This window comes from Lithobates pipiens, unplaced genomic scaffold (genome assembly GCF_037356315.1).
Source record: "Lithobates pipiens isolate NorthernLeopardFrog02 unplaced genomic scaffold, aLitPip1_a1.2 Scaffold_8, whole genome shotgun sequence".
Classification (NCBI taxonomy): domain Eukaryota; kingdom Metazoa; phylum Chordata; class Amphibia; order Anura; family Ranidae; genus Lithobates; species Lithobates pipiens.
In genome coordinates, this window is record NW_027507903.1 from 488,855,589 (window position 1) to 488,874,574 (window position 18,986).

The 18,986-nt window shown below is 45.1% G+C and overlaps 1 protein-coding gene across 1 annotated transcript in view; it reads left to right on the forward strand.

Moving 5' to 3' along the window:
• The window catches only part of ARFGAP3 (ARF GTPase activating protein 3), a gene marked incomplete in the record, with an annotated part of 95,113 nt that overhangs the window by 58,030 nt on the left and 18,097 nt on the right, over nt 1–18,986 (forward strand). Inside the window, 5 exon segments of the mRNA XM_077469016.1 lie at nt 1,429–1,456; nt 1,458–1,561; nt 1,797–1,925; nt 12,743–12,886; nt 15,241–15,364. Of these exon segments, the coding sequence (XP_077325142.1) occupies nt 1,429–1,456; nt 1,458–1,561; nt 1,797–1,925; nt 12,743–12,886; nt 15,241–15,364 (529 nt within the window).

The window sequence follows — 18,986 nt, forward strand, 5'->3', positions numbered from 1 at the left end:
ATTTTATTTTTTGATGATAGTAATGGCTTTCTTCTGGCCACTCTGCCATAAAGCACAACTCTATGAAGAGTACGGCTTATTGTCGTCCTATGAACTCCAGTCTCTGCTGTAGAACTCTGCAGCTCCCCCAGGGTTACCTTAGGTCTCTGTGCTGCCTTTCTGATGTCCTCCTTGCCCGGTCCGTGAGTTTGTGTGTGGCCATCTCTTGGCAGGTTTGCTGTTGTGCCATGTTCTTTTCATTTGGTTATGATAATTTGATGGTGCTCCCAGGGATCATCAAAGATTTGGATATTTTGTTTTATAACCTAAACCCTTACTTGTACTTCTCAGCAACATTGTCCCTTTACTTGTTTGGATATGTATGTATGTATGTATGTATGTATGTAGGTATGTAGGTTCTAAGTAATTTTCTAGTAAAAAAAAATACGGATTTTAACTTGTAAGCAACAAATGTCAGCAATAGGCTTAGGCATGAAAGGGTTGGAGAGTACCGTATATACTCGAGTATAAGCTGAGATTTTCAGCCTCTTTTTTGAGGCTGAAAGTGCCCCCCTCGGCTTATACTCGAGTCATCGCTGTCTGCCTGCTCGATCAGCGTGTCGAGCAGACAGACAGCGGCCATTCTATAATTCAAAAGCCGCGCCTCCGGCTCCGCCTTCGCCTGTGATAGGCGGAACACTGAATTTCCCAGCAGCCTGTGTTCCGCCTATCACGGACATCGTCTCATCCTCGTACTACGGACGAGGATGAGACGATGTCCGTGATAGGCGGAACACAGGCTGCTGGGAAATTCAGTGTTCCGCCTATCACAGGCGAAGGCGGAGGCGCGGCTTTTGAATTTTACAATGGCCGCCGAGGCGCCGACGAAGAGCGGCGATCCTGGCAAGGCACGGGACGGAGGCAAGGCAAGGCACGGGACGGGACGGAGGCAAGGCACGGGACGGGACGGAGGCAAGGCACGACACGGGACGGAGGCAAGGCACGGCACGGGACGGAGGCAAGGCACGGCACGGGGACGGAGGCAAGGAGGCAAGGCACGGGACGGAGGCTCGGGACACAGGCTCGGGACACAGGTAGGCTGGACACACACACACACACACACACACACACACACACACACACAAGGACACACACACACAGGGATGGATGGATGGACGGACACACAGGGATGGACGGACACACAGGGATGGACGGACACACACACAGGGATGGACAGGCATTGTCTCACCCTCGGCTTATACACGAGTCAATAAGTTTGCCAGTTTTTTTGGGGGTAAATTGGGGGCCTCGGCTTATATTCGGGTCGGCCTATACTCGAGTATATACGGTACTTTTATTTAAGAAGCACTTGTGATTTGTGGCACAATTCAGCACAGAGCGGATTATATTAGCACAGCACATTTTATTTATGGCTTCTTGTGGTTTCAGGGTTGCTTCTCTACGTCTAGCATACAAATGAGATGGAAATTCAGAAGCAGAAAGATGAGGAAAAGCTGAAAAATATGCCCGCTAGCAAGAAGGCAGAAGCAGAACGTCTTGGGATGGGATTCGGCAACCGCAGGTGAGATGCCCTCCTTTTCGTGTGTGTGTGTGTGTGTGTGTGTATATAAAATATACATGTATATAGATGGATATATAAAATATATATTTACAATTTAAAAAAAAAAAAAATTGCAAATCTGCAAATTGTTTAAATCAGAAATCCTTGTATTATAGCTAAGGCTTTTTTCTTTTATTTACATTTTTGTTGTGCTTTTTAATGGCAATATTTTTTTATTTTTATTTTTTTTTTTCAGTGGAATCTCCCATTCAGTCCTTTCTGAGATGCAAACTATTGAGCAGGTAGCCCCAAGGAGCACCAAACCCAAAAAGATTTACCAGGAGGAAGAGCCAGAGGATTTCTTCTCAAGTTCCTCGCGATCCCGGTGAGATGCCTTTTATTTTATGTACTTGCCTGTCAGAACCTTATCTTTACACAGCTGTCACTAATGCAAGTTTACATTTTCCTAACTCTTTATTTCATAGTAAAGTTAAATAACAAAAAAAGTTTACAAAATGAAAGTTTCATAAAACAAAAGACTGTTTTTAAAGCTTCACGCACCATACACACAAAAAAAAAAAACTGGCGCGTGGGGTGTTCCTGCATACAAAAATGGCAATTAAACACATTAGTGTATAGTCACACATTGGTGTGAAAGCAATAATTTGAAGGTCATCATTTTTAGTTAACTCCAAATTGATTACCTATTATCCAGCTGCCTACATTCGGTGCGTTTCAAATGTCCAGGAGACTGCCTGCAGTTTCTTATTGCCCCATGCTCGCTCCTGTGCATAGCCCTGTAAGACCTTGTGTCTTTAGAAAGATGAGCTCCCAATTCTACGATTGGGAACCAGTCAGAAGCCTTCCTCATTGATTGATCACTGAGAAAACCAATTAACATGCATCCAGAAAGTATTCACAGTGCTTCACTTTTTCCACATTATTTTACAGCCTTAATCCAAAATGGATTAAATTCATTATTTCCCTAATCGTCTTTCAGGACAGCCACTATGAGAGATAGACTCCTCCTCTTCCTCTGGAAACACTGCGCCAGCCCATAAATTCTTACTTCCCCTGCCGGACCTCAGTTATTAGTGTTTCCTCCGGCAGGGAGACACTGTGCAAGGAACCAGGCCGATCAGTCAGGGAGGCTGTGGCCATTTTTTCGTTAAAGAACCCGGTTGAAAGAAGCAGGGGCTTCGTTTGGAGAAAGCTGGGTTCAAACCATTCGAAACCAAGCGGGCCGAACGGTTTACTTACCTCCACCAGGTACTGCCACCCCTTCCTAGTCGAGCGCGGCTTCAGGTTGTGGGGGACTCCTATCGCGTCTACAGGGACGCAGCTGGCAAGCCGTTCGAAAGATTTCCCTGTACAAGGGTACAGTCCGCCCCTTTTTTTCTTTGAACCGAGCGGGCCGAACGGCGGGCAACGTCGTATCCGGCGGAAGCGAAGGCTTGACCTCAAACTCTGTAGTAAGCAGCCACCTGCAGTCATGTCGGAAGCTGAGGCTCAAACAACAGACTCTATCTCCAGCATTCCTAAGGTAAGAGCACCCTGGGGAGGGGTACTCTCTATCTAGGATCCCCCCACCCCAATGTATGGTTCTATCATGGGGGGGGGGGGGGGCAGACCCCCTGGGTGGCCAGGGGGGAGGGGAGGCTCAGATTCCTTCTTTTAAAAAAGGGTCTAGTGCACTCCCAGGGTTGTATCCCGAGCTTTGTATTGACTTTGTCTTTTTTCTGTTTTTTTCCTTTTTTTCTTATTTCAGAAAGCTACGCAAAAAACTAGGTCTACGCATAGCTCTAAAAAGTGTGCCTCCTGTAGGGACATTTTAGGGGAATCTTGGACCAAAGTGTTGTGCAAAGGCTGTATTGACTCCCTCGTTAGGGAAAGGGAATCTGAACAGGAGTCAGGACTAGCAGCTTCAGTCAAAGAGCTCTCGTCCACCTTCTCTTCTTTTAGGTCCCTTTTTGAAAAATTTCAGCTTCCCACGGGTCCATCTCCCCAGGATACAACCCCACCTCTAGCATAGAGTTCTGCTCCGGTCCAACCTGCTAGTACAGGGAGGACAGAGTTTGCAGGCCCTTCAGGGACAGGTAGGGAACTTCCAGACAGTTCCTCTTCCGATTCCCAGGAGGTTTCCGAGGGGGAGGACCAGGACGGGGGGTCCAGGAAAGCCTCCAGATATAAATTATCCCTTGATGAGGTAGAGGACCTCTTAAAGGCAATTTATTCAGGTTTGGGGGAACCAAAAAGAAGGGTGTTTCCAGTGCTCGAAGTTTTAATGGAAACAGTTAAAAAGGAGTGGCAGGATCCGGAGAGAAAGCCCTTTTTATCTAGTGCCCTCAAAAGAAGGTTCCCATTTTCAGAGGACCCGGCATGCCTTTGGAATAAAAATCCCAAATTGGATGCCGCTTTCTCCCAGGTCTCCAGACACACAGATTTGGCATTTGAAGACATGGGGGCCTTGGCAGATGTCATGGACAAAAGGATTGACTCTCTGCTTAAAAAAACGGGGGACTCGGCTATCGGCAATCTAAAGCCTGAAATGGCAGTTACAGATGTGGCTCGCAATTTAGAGCACTGGCTCTCACAGATCCAACAACATATTGAGGCAGGCAGAGATAAGGAAACCATTCTGTCATCCTTCCCTACTATGCTGCGAGGGATCGCTTACATAGCAGATGCCTCTGCTGAGTCCGTCCGCATGTCGGGCAGAACGGCGGCTCTAGCCAATTCGGCCAGAAGGGCCCTCTGGTTAAAAACATGGCCAGGGGATAATGCCTCCAAGATAAAACTATGTGGGATACCCCTGACGGGGGACCTCCTTTTTGGCCCAGGGCTAGAGACTGTTCTAGACCGGACAGCGGACAGGAAAAAATCCTTTCCTCTTAAACGGAAAACCCCCGTACAAACTAAAAAGGGGTTCTGTCCGCAAGGGCGTAGGGAAACCCCTAAACCAGAGGGGGAAAAAGAAAACCTGGCCCCAAAAAGGCAGGGGCAGAGGAGGGGCGATTTTTCGCCCTCCTGTCCAGCCCCGTAAAACCCAGTGACATTCCAGCTACAGTGGGAGGAAGACTGGGGGCCTTTCTACCACAGTGGGAGACAATATCCCCCAATCAATTTATTTTAGGGGTAATAAGAAGTGGGTACCTCTTGGAATTCTTAAGACCACCCCCTCAAAGGCTCCTTGTCACGCATCTACCCAGGTGCATGGTAAAGGCCGAGGCCTTGCTAGAAGCTCTGAGGGAATTGGAGAATCAGGATGTTATTCTCAGGGTCCCAAAAGCAGAAGAGGGAAGGGGGGTTTATTCTCACATCTTCGTAGTGAAAAAACCCTCAGGAAAGTTCAGATTGATTCTGAACTTAAAGCCCCTGAACGCTTCAGTGACATACAAAAGATTCCGCATGGAGTCGATCTTTTCAGTAAGGGCTCTTCTGCCCCGCAACTGTTTCATGGTATCTCTGGACCTAAGGGACGCGTATTTACACATCCCTATAGCGGAGGCCTCGCAGAAGTTTCTACGCCTTGCCATAGATTTAGGGGGAGAAACAGTACATTTTCAGTTTCAGGCCCTGCCATTCGGGCTATCCTCTGCACCCCGCATTTTTACCAAGGTCCTGGCAGAAGCCATGGCCTTTCTTCGGCTCCAAGGGATATGTATAATAGCCTACCTGGACGACCTGCTTTTATTTGCAGCATCCCCAACACAGTTGGTCAAGGATCTCGATCTAACCAAAGGGGTCCTTACAGACCTGGGGTGGCTTCTGAACTTGGAAAAGTTCAGCCTGATCCCCTCACAGCAGATCTCCTATCTAGGTTTCCTGTTGGACTCAACACTGTTGAGAGTTTTTCTACCAAGAGAAAAGGTACAAAAGCTGGACAGAGCGGTGGCCTCTCTTCAGAGCAACCAGCTGGTTTCCATAAGGGTTCTGATGTCAGTATTGGGTCTCCTTACATCTACCCTCCCAGCAGTGCAGTGGGCAGGGCTACATTTTCGTCCCCTACAGACCTTCATCCTAGGGGTGTGGGACCACAGTCAGGAGGCTCTAGACACCCTAGTACATATTCCACACCAGGTAAAGAGATCCCTCTGGTGGTGGAGGAAAGTGACGAATCTGTCGCAAGGGCGGCTGTGGCTCATCCCGGTTTCTCGGGTAGTGACCACAGATGCAAGTGGAAAAGGTTGGGGGGCACATTTGGGTTCCCTTCTAGCCCAGGGCACTTGGGAGGACGGCGAGTTGACTCGATCGTCCAACTGGAAAGAATTAAGGGCAGTGGGACTAGCCCTCAGATTCTTCAAAAAAGAGCTCCGGGGTCACCACATTTCAGGTGCGGTCGGACAACTCTTCCGTAGTGGCCTATTTAAACAAGAAGGGTGGCACGAGAAGCGGAGCCCTGTTGTCTTTAGCGACAGAGATTCTGAGCTGGGCCGAAACCTACACCCTTTCGCTCTCAGCAGTATTCCCGAGGGGAGAGAAAAACGTGGTAGCAGACTTTCTCAGCCGAAAGGGGCTGAGGGAGGGCGATTGGGTTCTCAACCAGGAGGTTTTCAATCTCGTAATAAAGAGATGGGGGTCTCCAGAGGTGGACCTTTTCGCGTCCAGAAACAATTCAAAAACCCCCTGTTTTTTCTCCCTAAAAAGGGGAGAGGGAGCGTTAGGTGTGGACGCCTTGAACCAGAATTGGCACTTCAGAACTTGCTATGCCTTCCCACCTCCAGCGTTGTTGCAAGCAGTTCTGAGGAAGTTTCAAATGGAAAACACATCTCTGATTCTGGTGGCTCCACATTGGCCCAAGAGAGCATGGTTCTCAATGCTAAAGCAGTTGGCGGTAGAACCTCCCCTACTCTTGCCCCCTCGGGACGATCTCCTCTCTCAGGGGCCAGTCCTCTGCCCACGAGTACGCCAGTGGAAGTTAGCGGCCTGGCTACTGAGGAGGGTTTATTAAAATCTAAAGGATTTTCAGAGACACTAGTTTCTACCCTCCTGGACAGTAGGAAGAAGGAAACTCGCCAGATCTATGAAAAGGTCTGGTTACGTTTCAACAAGTGGTGCGCAGAGAGCTCTTTCCCAGTACGGAGCTCCTCTGCAGTTTTGGAATTTTTACAATGTGGGGCAGATAAAGGCTTATCCATTCGTACCCTTAGGGGTCAAGTATCAGCCCTCCGTGTTTATTTGGAAGATCATTTGGCTGCCAACCCATGGGTAGTCAGGTTCTTTAGGGTCCTGTCCAGAGACCGGTCCAGGGTCTGTCCTTTCCCAGATGGGATTTATCTTTAGTTTTACAGAGCTTAACTGGACCCCCCTTTGAGCCTTTAAAGGAGTGTTTTCTGAGAGAACTTATTCTGAAGACAGTGTTTCTGGTAGCAGTAACAACTGCCAGGAGGGTCAGTGAGATTGAGGCCTTATCAGTCAGGGCTCCCTTTTGCGTTATTTTTCCGGACCGGATAGTTTTAAAGACCGATCCGGCCTTTTTGCCGAAAGTGGCATCCAGCTTTCATAGAAGCCAGGAAACAGTTTTGCCCTCTTTTTGTCCCAATCCCTCCGGGGAGAACGAACTAAAATTTCATTATTTGGATGTTAGGAGATGTATCCTACACTATCTAGAACTGACCAAGACATTCAGAAGGTCAGATTCCTTATTTGTTTCATTTTCCGGAGCCAGAAAAGGTTGTAAAGCGTCCCGACGCACTATTGCTAGATGGCTCAGAGTAGCCATCGAGCAGGCTTATTCAGTTGCAGGGAAAGAAATCCCAGTGGGTATTAAAGCACACTCCACTAGAGCTATGGCAGCCTCCCAGGCAGAAAGAGCAGGAGCAACACCAGAGCAGATTTGCAGAGCAGCAACATGGTCCAGCTATTCCACTTTCGTAAAACACTACAGAGTGGATCTGGTGTCGGCAGGTGAGCAGACCTTTGGGCGAAAGGTTTTGCAAGCTGTAGTTCCACCCTAACTGGTAAGTGCTCGTTTATCCTCCTCATAGTGGCTGTCCTGAAAGACGATTAGGGAAAATTAGAGTTACGCTTACCGGTAACGTCTTTTCCAGTAGTCTTTCAGGACAGCCCTAGTTCCCACCCGAAAATTGGGGGGAGTCTTACAAAAGACCAGAGCGCAGCAAGATAATGGTATTTGATAAATATGTTATTAATGTGTTCCTGTGTCTTCCCCAGCTGGCCGGAGGTAATCTCGATATAAACTGAGGTCCGGCAGGGGAAGTAAGAATTTATGGGCTGGCGCAGTGTTTCCAGAGGAAGAGGAGGAGTCTATCTCTCATAGTGGCTGTCCTCTCATAGTGGCTGTCCTGAAAGACTACTGGAAAAGATGTTACCGGTAAGCGTAACTCTAATTTTTCCACAAAAATCTATAAACCATACCCCTAATGACAATGTGAAAGAAGTTTGTTTGAAATCTGCAAATTTATAAAAAAAACAAAAAAAAAACAAAACACAATCCGTGTACATAAGTATTCACAGCCTTTGCCATGACACGCAAAATTGAGCTCAGTTGCATCCTGTTGCCACTGATCATCCTTGAGATGTTTCTACAACTTGTTTGGAGTCCACTTGTGGTAAATTCAGTTGATTAGACGTGATTTGGAAAGACACACACACACACACACACACACACACCTGTCTATATAAGGGCCTACAGTTAACAGTGCATGTCAGAGCACAAACCAAGCCATGAAGTCCTAGGAATTGTCTGTAACCTCCAAGAGGGGATTGTATCGAAGCACAGATCTGGGGAAGAGTACAGAAAATGTCTGTAGCATTGAAGGCCCCAATGAACACACAGACCTCCATCATCCGTAAATGGAAAAAGTTTGGAACCACCAGGCCTTCCTAGAGCGGACCGCCTGGCCAAACTGAGCAATTGGGGGAGAAAGGCCTTAATCAGTCAGGTGACCAAGAACCCAATGGTGACTCTGACAGAGCTCCAGTGTCTCTCTGTGGAGAGAGGAGAACCTTCCAGAAGAACACCCATCTTTGCAGCACTCCACCAGTCAGCCTGTATGGTAGAGTAGCCAGATGGAAGCCACTTCTCAGTAAAAGGCACATGACAACCTGCCTGGCGTTTGCTAATAGGCACCTGAAGGACTCTCAGGCTCTGTTCACACTGCATGCTGATGCAGTTCACAACAGGGGTCCTGTACGTCCTGGTTCACCATTTCAGGTCTGATTTCAGCCCAAATTTTGGGCTAAATTTATACCTGAAACGGACCAAAAGATGCACAGGGCTCCCCTGCAAATTTTCACCGGTGCCGCATCGGAGATATGTGAACCGGCTCCATAGAGAGAGCCGATCACAATGTCCTGCTATTAGGAATCAGAAATCCCACATTCAGTTCACAATAATGTGAACCCAGCCTCAGACCATGAGAAACAAATTCTCTGGTCTTATGAAACAAAGATTGAACTCTTTGGCCTGAAGCGTCGTGTCTGCAGGAAACCAGGCACCGCTCATCACCTGGCCAATGCCAATCCCTACAGTGAAGCATGGCGGTGGCAGCATCATGCTGAGGAGACATTTCTCAGTGGCAGTAACTGCTGGGAGACTAATCGGGATTGAAGGAATAATGAATGCAACAATGTACAGACATTCTTGATGGAAACCTGCTACAGAGCACTCTGGACCTCAGACTGGGGAGAAGGTTCACCTTCCAACAGGACAACAACGCCAAGCACACGGCTAAGATAACAAAGGAGTGGCTATGGGAAAACTCTGTGAATGTCCTTGAGTGGCCCAGCCAAAGCCCAGACTTGAACCCATTTGAACATCTCTGGAGAGATCTTAAAATGGCTGGCTTTGCAGTGACGCTCCCCATCTAACCTCATGGAGCTTGAATGGTCCTGCAAAGATAAATGGGAGAAGTTGCCCACAAATAGGTGTGCCAAGCTTGTAGTATCATACTCAAAGACTTGAGGCTGTAATTGGTACCAAAGGTTCTTCAAAAAAGTATTGAGCAAAGGCAATACTTATCTACATGTGAAATTATCTACATGTGAAATTTTATTATTTTTTTTATATAAATTTGCAAAGATTTCAAACAAATTTCTTTCACGTTGTCATTGTGATGAGGTATTTGTTTTTGTAGAATTTTTAGGAAAATAATGGATTTGATCTATTTTGGAATAAGGCTGTAACATAACAAAATGCGGAAAAAGTGAAGTGCTGTGAATGCTTTCCGGATGCATTGTTGTACAATGATCATTCAGTGTAACATTTCTTAAAGCGGGAGTAAACCCAGTTTAAAAAAACACTTACATTCCCGGCATGCCGGAAATGCTAACTTTCACATTGGTTGTGTTCTCAACCAAACTTTCAAACCATCCAATGGCTGGCTTCATAACTGATCACATGTGCAGCATTATGGCAGTTGAAGAATCATTAGAGGCCAAGATGGCAGCTTCCTTGGCTGAAAACGATAGAAGGGTTTACTTCCACTTTAAGATTAACAAAATCAACACAATAGCTGTCTTATGTCCTCCATTCACTGACACAGTGATCTGTGGGTGAGAGAGCTGCAGCAAACCCTGAAACATGTTTTTTATATGCACAGGGAATTTAGTTAACGTAACCAGAACATGCGTTCCTGTTCCATGTTTCTATTCTAAATTATACAGCACATGTATACATTGCATCTTTAAGGGTTTACTGTTGAAAATACATAGTTTAGGGTATATCTGTTTTTATTTTAAATTACTGATGCATTATGAGAAAAATAAAATGTATGCAACCCCCCCCCCCCCCCAAAAAAACGTTATTTACAAAATAACTTTAACATGCTTTGTACCAAAAATACAATTTTAATGGTACAGTAAAACAAGCAGCAGAATAAAATGTATACAGTGGATATAAAAAGTCTATACACCCTTGTTTGAAAATGTCCGGTTTCTGTGATGTAAAAAAATTAGGATAAAGAGAAATCATTTCATAACTTTTTCCACCTTTTTTTAAATGTGACCTATAAACTGCACAACTCAATTTAAAAAAACAAACGCTAACCTTTTTTTTTTTTTTGGGGGGGGGGGACTAAAAAAAAATGGGGTTTGCATAAGTGTGCACACCCTCTTATAACTGGGGATGTAGCTGTGTTCAGAATTAAGCAATCGCATTCCAACTCATGTTAAATAGTCCGTACACAACTGCCATCTGTTTAAAGTGCCTCTGATTAACCCCAAAGCTGTTCTAGTAGGTCTTTCCTGACATTTTCTTAGTCTCCTCCTACAGCAAAAGCCATGGTCCGCAGAGAGCTTCCAAAGCATCGGAGGAAACTCATTGTTAAAATACCAGTCAGGAGAAGGGTACAAAAGAATTTCCAAGGCATTAGATATACCATGGAACACAGTGAAGACGGTCATCAAGTGGAGAAAATCTGGCGCAACAGTAACATTACCAAGAACTGCATGTCTTTCCAAAATTTATGAAAAGCCAAGAAGAAAACTGGTCAGGGAGGCTGCCAAGAGGCTTACAACATTAAAGGAGCTGCAGGAATATCTGGCTGTGTGGTACATTTGACAACAATCTCCCATATTCTTCATAGGTCTGGGCTATGGTGTAGAGTGGCAAGACGGAAGCATTTTCTTTTTGCGAAGAAAAACATTCAAACCTGGCAAAGTTTTGCAAAAGCATGTGGGAAAATGTGCTCTGGTCTGATGAAACCGAGGTTGAACTTTTTGGCCATATTTCCAAAAGATATGTTTGGAAAAACAACCCTGCACATCACCAAAAGAACACCATACGCACCGTGAAGGTGGTGGCAGCATCGTGCTTTGGAGCTTTTTTTTTTTTTTTTTTTTTTTTTTTTTCTTAAGCTGGAACGTGGGCCTTGGTCAAGGTAGAGGGAATTTAGAACAATTCCAAATGCCAGTCAGTATTGGCACAAAACCTTCAGGCTTCTGCTAGAAAGCTGAACATAATGAGGAACTTCATCTTTCAGCATGACAAAGACCCAAAGCAAACATCCAAATCAACAAATGAAGGTCTTCCCCAGAAGACGACTTAAGTTTTGGAATGGCCCAACCAGAGCCCAGACCTGAATCTGATTGAAAATCTGTGTGGTGGTCTGAAGGCTGTGCACAGGAAATGCCCTCACAATCCGACATATTTGGAGTCTTTTTGCAAAGAAGAATGGGCAAATATTGCCAAGTCAAGATGTGCCATGCTAATAGACTCATACCCAAAAAAGACTGAGTGCTGTAATAAAATCAAAAGGTGCTTCAACAAAGTATTAGTTTAAGGGTGTGCACACTTATGCAACCATATTATTATTATTATTATTGTTATTATTTATTATTATTATTATGAGTTGTACAGTTTATAGGTCACATTTTTTTTCTTTCCCCCACTTAAAATTCAAATAAATGAGAGCATTCTCAGGGGACCTTGGGATTAAAAGGAAGCCCTGTTTGACCGCCCTGGACTAAAATCTTGTTTTCTATAGAACAGTTAGGTACTATTAAAATCCCCCTGGACCAATGGACGTGTCTGTTCCGTGAGACCAATTCTTCACTTAAAGTGGAGTTCTGCCCCCCCGCATGGAAAAACACTGTAGCTGCTGACTTTTAATAATAGGACACTGTCCTGTCCTGGAATCCAGCGATGTCTGCACCCTAGCTGATGGGTTTCCATTGGCTCTCGGGTGCTGCTGCTGCCGCTGCCATTCGTAGTAAGGGAACCCAGGCCCCTACTGCGTGTGCACAAAACGCGCTGTGCTCTTACTGGCCCGGCAGCAGAGGAGGAGGGAGGCCCGAACTTCTGATGTGTACCTCACCACATCGAGGTCTGACGGAAGTGGAGACGGGTACCTGTCAAAAACAAGTGCCCCCCCCCCCCCCCCCCCCCCCGCTTTAAATGCAATACTTTTCTTGCTCCTTCTTGTGAAACACTGTAGGTCTGCCTCTCCACCATCGATCAAAAGAATGGTTTGAAAAAATAGACCAATTTAAAATTGACTAGTAAGGATTATTTTTAATGCTGTCTATGTACCTACCCACTGGAGAGATTCACCCTTGTTGATTCTCCTTAAAACAGAAAGTGATGGGAATTTAAAAATTTGCAGTTGTCACAGAAACAGGAGTTGAGGGAAAACTCTCCTAAAGGGGACACCTGGTGCATTGACAACTAAGAGCCACTTAAAAAGTACAAATAAACAAGTAGAATCGAACTTACCTTACTCTTTGCTGCTTTTTATCCAGATACCGGGAGGACCCACTGGACCCCGTCAGCTCTTCTTTCCTGAGGTGGGATGAGAAATCTGATGATTTTTGGAGGAAGGACACTTCCAGCAATGACTTTGATATGACTTTGTGCTCCAAATCCACTACCAGCTATGACGACAGGTATACATTTTTCTTGAGATATATATATATATATATATATATATATATATATATATATATATATATATATATATATATATGGTGCTGGGACAAAATAAGGATTGTGTGTTTGTTTTTTTTTATTGTTTAATCTGTTGCTGCCGGTGTTCTGCCTAATACAGTCCGCCCATCAAATGCTGTCCGCTCCGTATTGCGCATGCGCAGTACGGAGCAGCCGAAGCTTCGGAAAAACTCCGAAGTTGAACTGCGCCGTGAGTGGAGGAGGTAGCCCCACTATCCAAGCGGACATAGGGTTAAGAATTTTAGAGGGCCCCTCGCGGGCGAGCTTCGCTCGCCACGCTTCGGGCTCGGCCTCGCTCCGCTCTTTTTTATTCTAACTCTATGTCCACTTGGATAGTGGGGATAGAACCTGGACTCACGGGGCAGGCGCCGTTCGTCCTCGGCAATTTTCGGAATCTGTGTACTGCGCATGCGCAGTACGCAGGGGACAGCATCTGATGGGGGACACTATTTTACAAGACACCGGCTGTACACATACATGCTGGGGTGGGTGGTTCTTACAGTCGAGTCGCTGCAGATATGCATCCATAAGGAATTACTCATAGCTTCTGGTCATTGTTTACGATTGGGAGTTTCTGATCGTGTGACAGCCAATCACATCCAGAAAGCTTACCTCTCCCAACAGTGTTAAGACCCTCCTGAGGCCCGCTATTGCTAGTAGTGTAAATATTAAAGCCCAGGTCCCGGCTAAACTTTTTATTTAACAAAAAAACAAAAAAAAAAAACGCTCTAGCTTCTGGGAAAAAAGAGCAGGTCTGGCCATGACTTTTGCCTTTAATCCCAGTGCTGTCTCCTGCACTTCCACTTATTGGCCACAAGATTGCATCACTCAGCCCAGATAACACTGGATTCTCATGTGCCCTTCAATTCCTATGTACCTGAAGCAGAGTGGTGCTGATGTCTGCAAAAGAATCCACCCAAGCCTGGAGAACAGGTGAAAATGAAGGATGCAGGATCATGTAACCAGCCTAAGGGCTTTGTAAACGATAATCATTAAAACAAAATCACCCAAAAAAATACTGCAGGGGGGGGGGGCCTGGAGATGGGTTTTTGAAAGCGAACAGCCAGCCAACTAGCAATAAATAAATGCAGATTTGCATACAATACATTTTATGTATTTTTTTTTTTTTTTTTTTCAATGTGTCTGGTGTAGGTATCTGAATTTGATATTTTGGCAGCCTCTTGCAATTCCTGTACAGAAACCATATTTTGCCAGCCTCTTGCAATTCCTGTACAGAAGCCATTGTACTGGAAAAAGGAGGCCTCCCACATTCCGGTTTCAGGATGACTCCTCTCCCTTGCAGTGTTCTATGATGCCATCCTTGCATGTGCGGTCTCAGCCGAGACGAAAGCAAACACTGTGCCAGCTCAAGTACGCCTTCTCCTTGGCAGTCCCTTTAAAAAAAAAAAAAAAAAATAAAACTGTAAGACCGGGCCTCTTTTTAGATGTGGCGTTTAAAAGTTAAAAACAGAACCCCCAAACATTATACATATTTTTTTTTTTTTCTTCTAACATCCTAGAGAATAAAATGGCGGTCGTTGCAATACTTTTGTATTTGCGCAGCGGTTTTACAAGCGCACTTTTTTTAAAAGAAATACACTTTTTTTGATTTAAAAAATAAGACAACAGTAAAGTTAGCCCATTTTTTTTATATTGTGAAAGATAATGTTTCACCGAGTAAATTGATACCCAACATGTCACGCTTCAAAATTGCGCCCGCTCGTGGAATGGCGACAAGCTTTTACCCTTAAAAATCTCCATAGGTGACATTTAAAAAATTCTACCGGTTGCATGTTTTGTGCTATGGAGGAGCTTCTGCATACGAGCTCAGCGGGATTGGGCATGTTTTACATATTTTTTATTTTTTATTATTTTTTTTTTTACACTTAAAAAAAAAAAAAAAAAAAAAAAATCTGTCACTTTTATTCCTATTACAAGGAATGTAAAAATCCCTTGTAATAGGAAAAAAAAAGCATGACAGAACCTCTTGAATATGAGATCTGGGGTCAAAAAGACCCCAGATCTCATATCTACACTACACTAAAATGCAATAAAAAAAAAAAGAGAAAAATGTTTTAATTTTAAAAAATGCCCCTTTAAGAGCTATGGGTGGAAGTGACGTTATGATGTCACTTCCGCCCTGCAGTGTCATAGAGTAGTTGTTGGCCTGGAGTTCCACATAATAATCTGACATTTGTAAGAATTAACTGCTTTTTTGCTTCTTCTTTTTTTTTTTTTTTTCTCTTGTGTGGCGTAGCAATGTAAGTTATGCGTTTTTCACTTTTTGTCTCAGACCAGCCACTCGCCGTAAGCATGACATAGAGCCAGGCCCCATTATAGACGATGCTCAGAAGAAGTTTGGAAACGCCAAAGCAATCTCCTCTGACATGTACTTTGGGAAGCAAGACAATGCCGATGTGAGTAAGCGGTGTTATCGCCCCAGGGTGGAATTTTTTATAAATGTGTGTATAAACTAAAAGGAACAGGTTTTTCACCTTTGGCACGTTTGGGGGGGGGCGCTTCCAGGAGACCTCACTGTGGCGAATTGCATCACAGTTCGGTACCCCTCCACCTCCCTCCCCCTCCCTTTATGCCAGGACAGTGAGAGCGCAGCACGCTTCACACATGTGCAGTAGGGACCCGGTTGTGAAGCTGCAAGTCAGCAGCTGCCATATGTATAGCTGTTGGCTTTTAATTTTTGCAGCGATGGGCAGACCTCCGCTTTAAATGAAAATACCACCAAAACAGCCAGCATATACAGAGATATTAGCAGTTAAAATTGTTTGCAAAGCGTGGCTTTTTTTGGGGGGGGGGGAGCTAAAGTGATTTGTAAAGGCTTTTTTGTTTTCCTAAAATAACAAAAAACTTTAGACTTGCCTCCTGTTCAGGAGTCCCCTGACGGTGATCTCCACTCCTCTTCTTCTCCAAGTGCTCCCATAGCAAGCCGTGTACTGAGGGGGCAGACATGCGGGTGTGTTCCCGAGCCAGACTGATGTGCGTCCATAGACACACACACACACACACCGTGTGGCTCAGCTCCACCCCCGCCCCCTCTTTACGTGGTTTGATTAACATAATGTATTGATGTACAAAAAAAAAAGGTTTACCCTTAAAATGGTACTCAAGTTTCCTTCACCCCTCCCAGCTTTTGGGTCTCCTTATATTTTACTAAGACTGCCCATGACGGTGCCCATGTTGTTGGGCAGTTGAGGAGCACTTTAATTGGAAGTTAGCCCATTTGCTTTATTGGTCTAAATTGGGCATTTTTATGCCAGGTTGTATTTTCTTTAAAATGTATGCCCCGACATTAACCTCCAAAGCTCCCCCTCCATCTCTATATCAGTGTTTCTCAACCTTTTTTTTTTTTTTTAAGTCAAGGCACCCTTTAGAATTGTGCACCCTATTCCAAAATGTAAAGCACTAAATGAATAGTTTTCCATAACGCAGCATCATCCACACACATAGAACACTCAACATTAGCGGTAATTTATACTTTCAAAGCAATATACTTTGCACACTTGCACACCTTCTATCACCAGACTATTTTTCACTGACCATTACTCATCATGCGACACTGTACCCAAATTAATAATTATATATATATATATATATATATATATATATATATATATATATATATAATTATTTTTTTTTAGAGATAGAGCTTTCTTTTGGTGGTATTTAATAACCACAGTTTTTTAAATTTCTTATATAAAGCAAAAAAGACTCAAAATGCAAGTTTTCGGTCCCTACTGTTTTAAAACATATCAAATGCCTAGGCAGTCTGAAAAATACCTAAAATTAAATGATTTAAAAAAAAAAAAAAAAAAAAAAAACACACAGCCTAAGGTGATCTTGTTTTTTTTGCCGCAACTTTTTGAAAGTAAAGAAACCTGCTGGTCTTGGGGTGGTTAAGGTGCACTTTCCCAATCATCTTTCCTCTATTGTGAGAGAGAGCACGTGGGCTCTCCAATGTAAAAACTGTGAGTGTTTACATTTGTGATTGCTGTAACTGGCAATCACAGTGATCACAAGTCAATCTGACTGGATCTGTGCCTTTTAGCCTAAGATCTCCTCTGTCTAATGACAGCGGGATCACAGGCATTGTCCATGTGTCAGGCATGCACGCCAACAGTATGCATAAGGAAATGTTAAAGCATAGATGGGGGTGGCTAAACTTCAGATAGGGAGAAACTGCTTTAATTTCCTGTGACCTCACTGCCAGGCTTAAAAAAATTCTTGCATTGACAGCTGCTGGGAGGTCAGGCTCCAGAACCACATCTCCCAAGAGCCTTTTCTCTACACCAGGGGTCTCAAACTGGCTGCCCTCCAGCTGTTGCAAAACTACGAGTCCCGTCATGCCTCTGCCTGTGGGAGTCATGCTTGTAACTGTCAGCCTTGCAATGCCTCATGGGTCTTGTAGTTTCGCAACAGCTGGAAGGCCACCAGTTTGAGACCCCTGCTCTACACACACTGAAGGCATGTCGCTGGTATTTTCGTGGAATATAAATTATGCATGTGCAGAGGGGTGGGAGATAGGCAACATTCAATATTCCAGCAGGCAGGGCTGACAACACGGCTTGGGATATTGTCAGCACAGATTAGGAATTAGGAGAAAATGAATATCTGAACAACAGGGTTTTTTTTTTTTTTTTTTCTTAAATCCGGGGACACAGAGCCGTAGTAATTACTACATGGTTATATCTGTGTATCAGGTGCTGGACACTGGCACGCCCCTTAAGGCGTGAACTTCCCCCATATAACCCTTCCCACTACTGGGAGTCCGCCGTTTTTTCGCCAGCGCCTAAGGTGTTATGCACGAGTAAGGATGTGTTGTACTGAGATCCACGGGCAGTAATCCTTGAGAGCCAGCCATCCTGACTGGATCCATTCTGATGTCTCCGTAATGGACTAAATGAATGGTGCCCGGGCCTCGTAATCTGAAAACACAAGGTTTTGCTTGCGAATGCTTTGAGAGCTGGGCCCTGGGATCCAGTACTTTTTGGTAGTAAGGCCAATAAAAGTTTACTGGCAGGGCGCTGTCGCAGGTCCAGGATTGTGGGTCAACCTGAGTGTTCCCCTGTTCCTGAAGGTTTCCTTTTAAGGTCTCTGAGCCTACTGTGAACAGCGAAGATTGGGTTTTTATCTCTGATAAAACCCTGCTAGGTGGATAAGGTAGGGGAGAATTTCTCAGGAATCTCTCCTTCCATGAATTGTGTTGTAATGTCTAGGTGTCACCACTGGGGGCTGTATTGAGCACTCGCCATTCTGACGCTGGAAACGGCAGAAGCTCCACTCTCCTCTCCTAAGCCAGCTCAGACCCTCAGGTAAGAGAAAGGGGGGTCTGATCACTTCCTGGGCCCCCAGATTGGCGGTTTTTGTTTGATTTGATGCCAGCCATCTGCCTTATTATTTTTATAGAAAAAAAAAAGATGTTTTTGGCAGACCGTGGCCGATCGATGGAGTGGAGGATTTACCCCCCCCCGCCATGATGCAGACGCTCGCACAGGAGACTCGGCTTCCTTTTTTTCGAAGGGGGCCTGGCTAGACGCCGGCCACACATGCAGGAAGTATTTTAAAGCCCTGTAAGAGAAGCTGCTGGAGGGACAGAGCAGAGTGGTTGCTGGTCAGGTTTTATGACAACATTGTACTGTATTGCTAGGATAAATAGCAGTTATTGTACTGTACTATAGCCTAGCAAGTGATACATTCTTTTGCTGGTAGTGCCTCTGCTTTGTACAGTAAGCCAGGGCTCGACAAAACCCGGTCGCCAGGTCGCATTGGCGACTAGAAATAGCGACCTCGCGCCTGGGGCAGCACAGCTGGGGGTATCCTGTGTCTGTGGACCCCCCCAGCGTGATCGCGTCGGGCCGTTCCGCCGGCGGGCGAAAATTTAGGCCGCGGCTTTGAGGCCTTCTGCGGTCCTATGATTCCTTATGGAATCTGGCGCCCTCTTGTGGTCGCCGTTGGTATGACAAACCAGCAATGTTAATGAAGATTCCTCTGCCTGTATTATATTACCTGCCTCTTCTTCCCTTT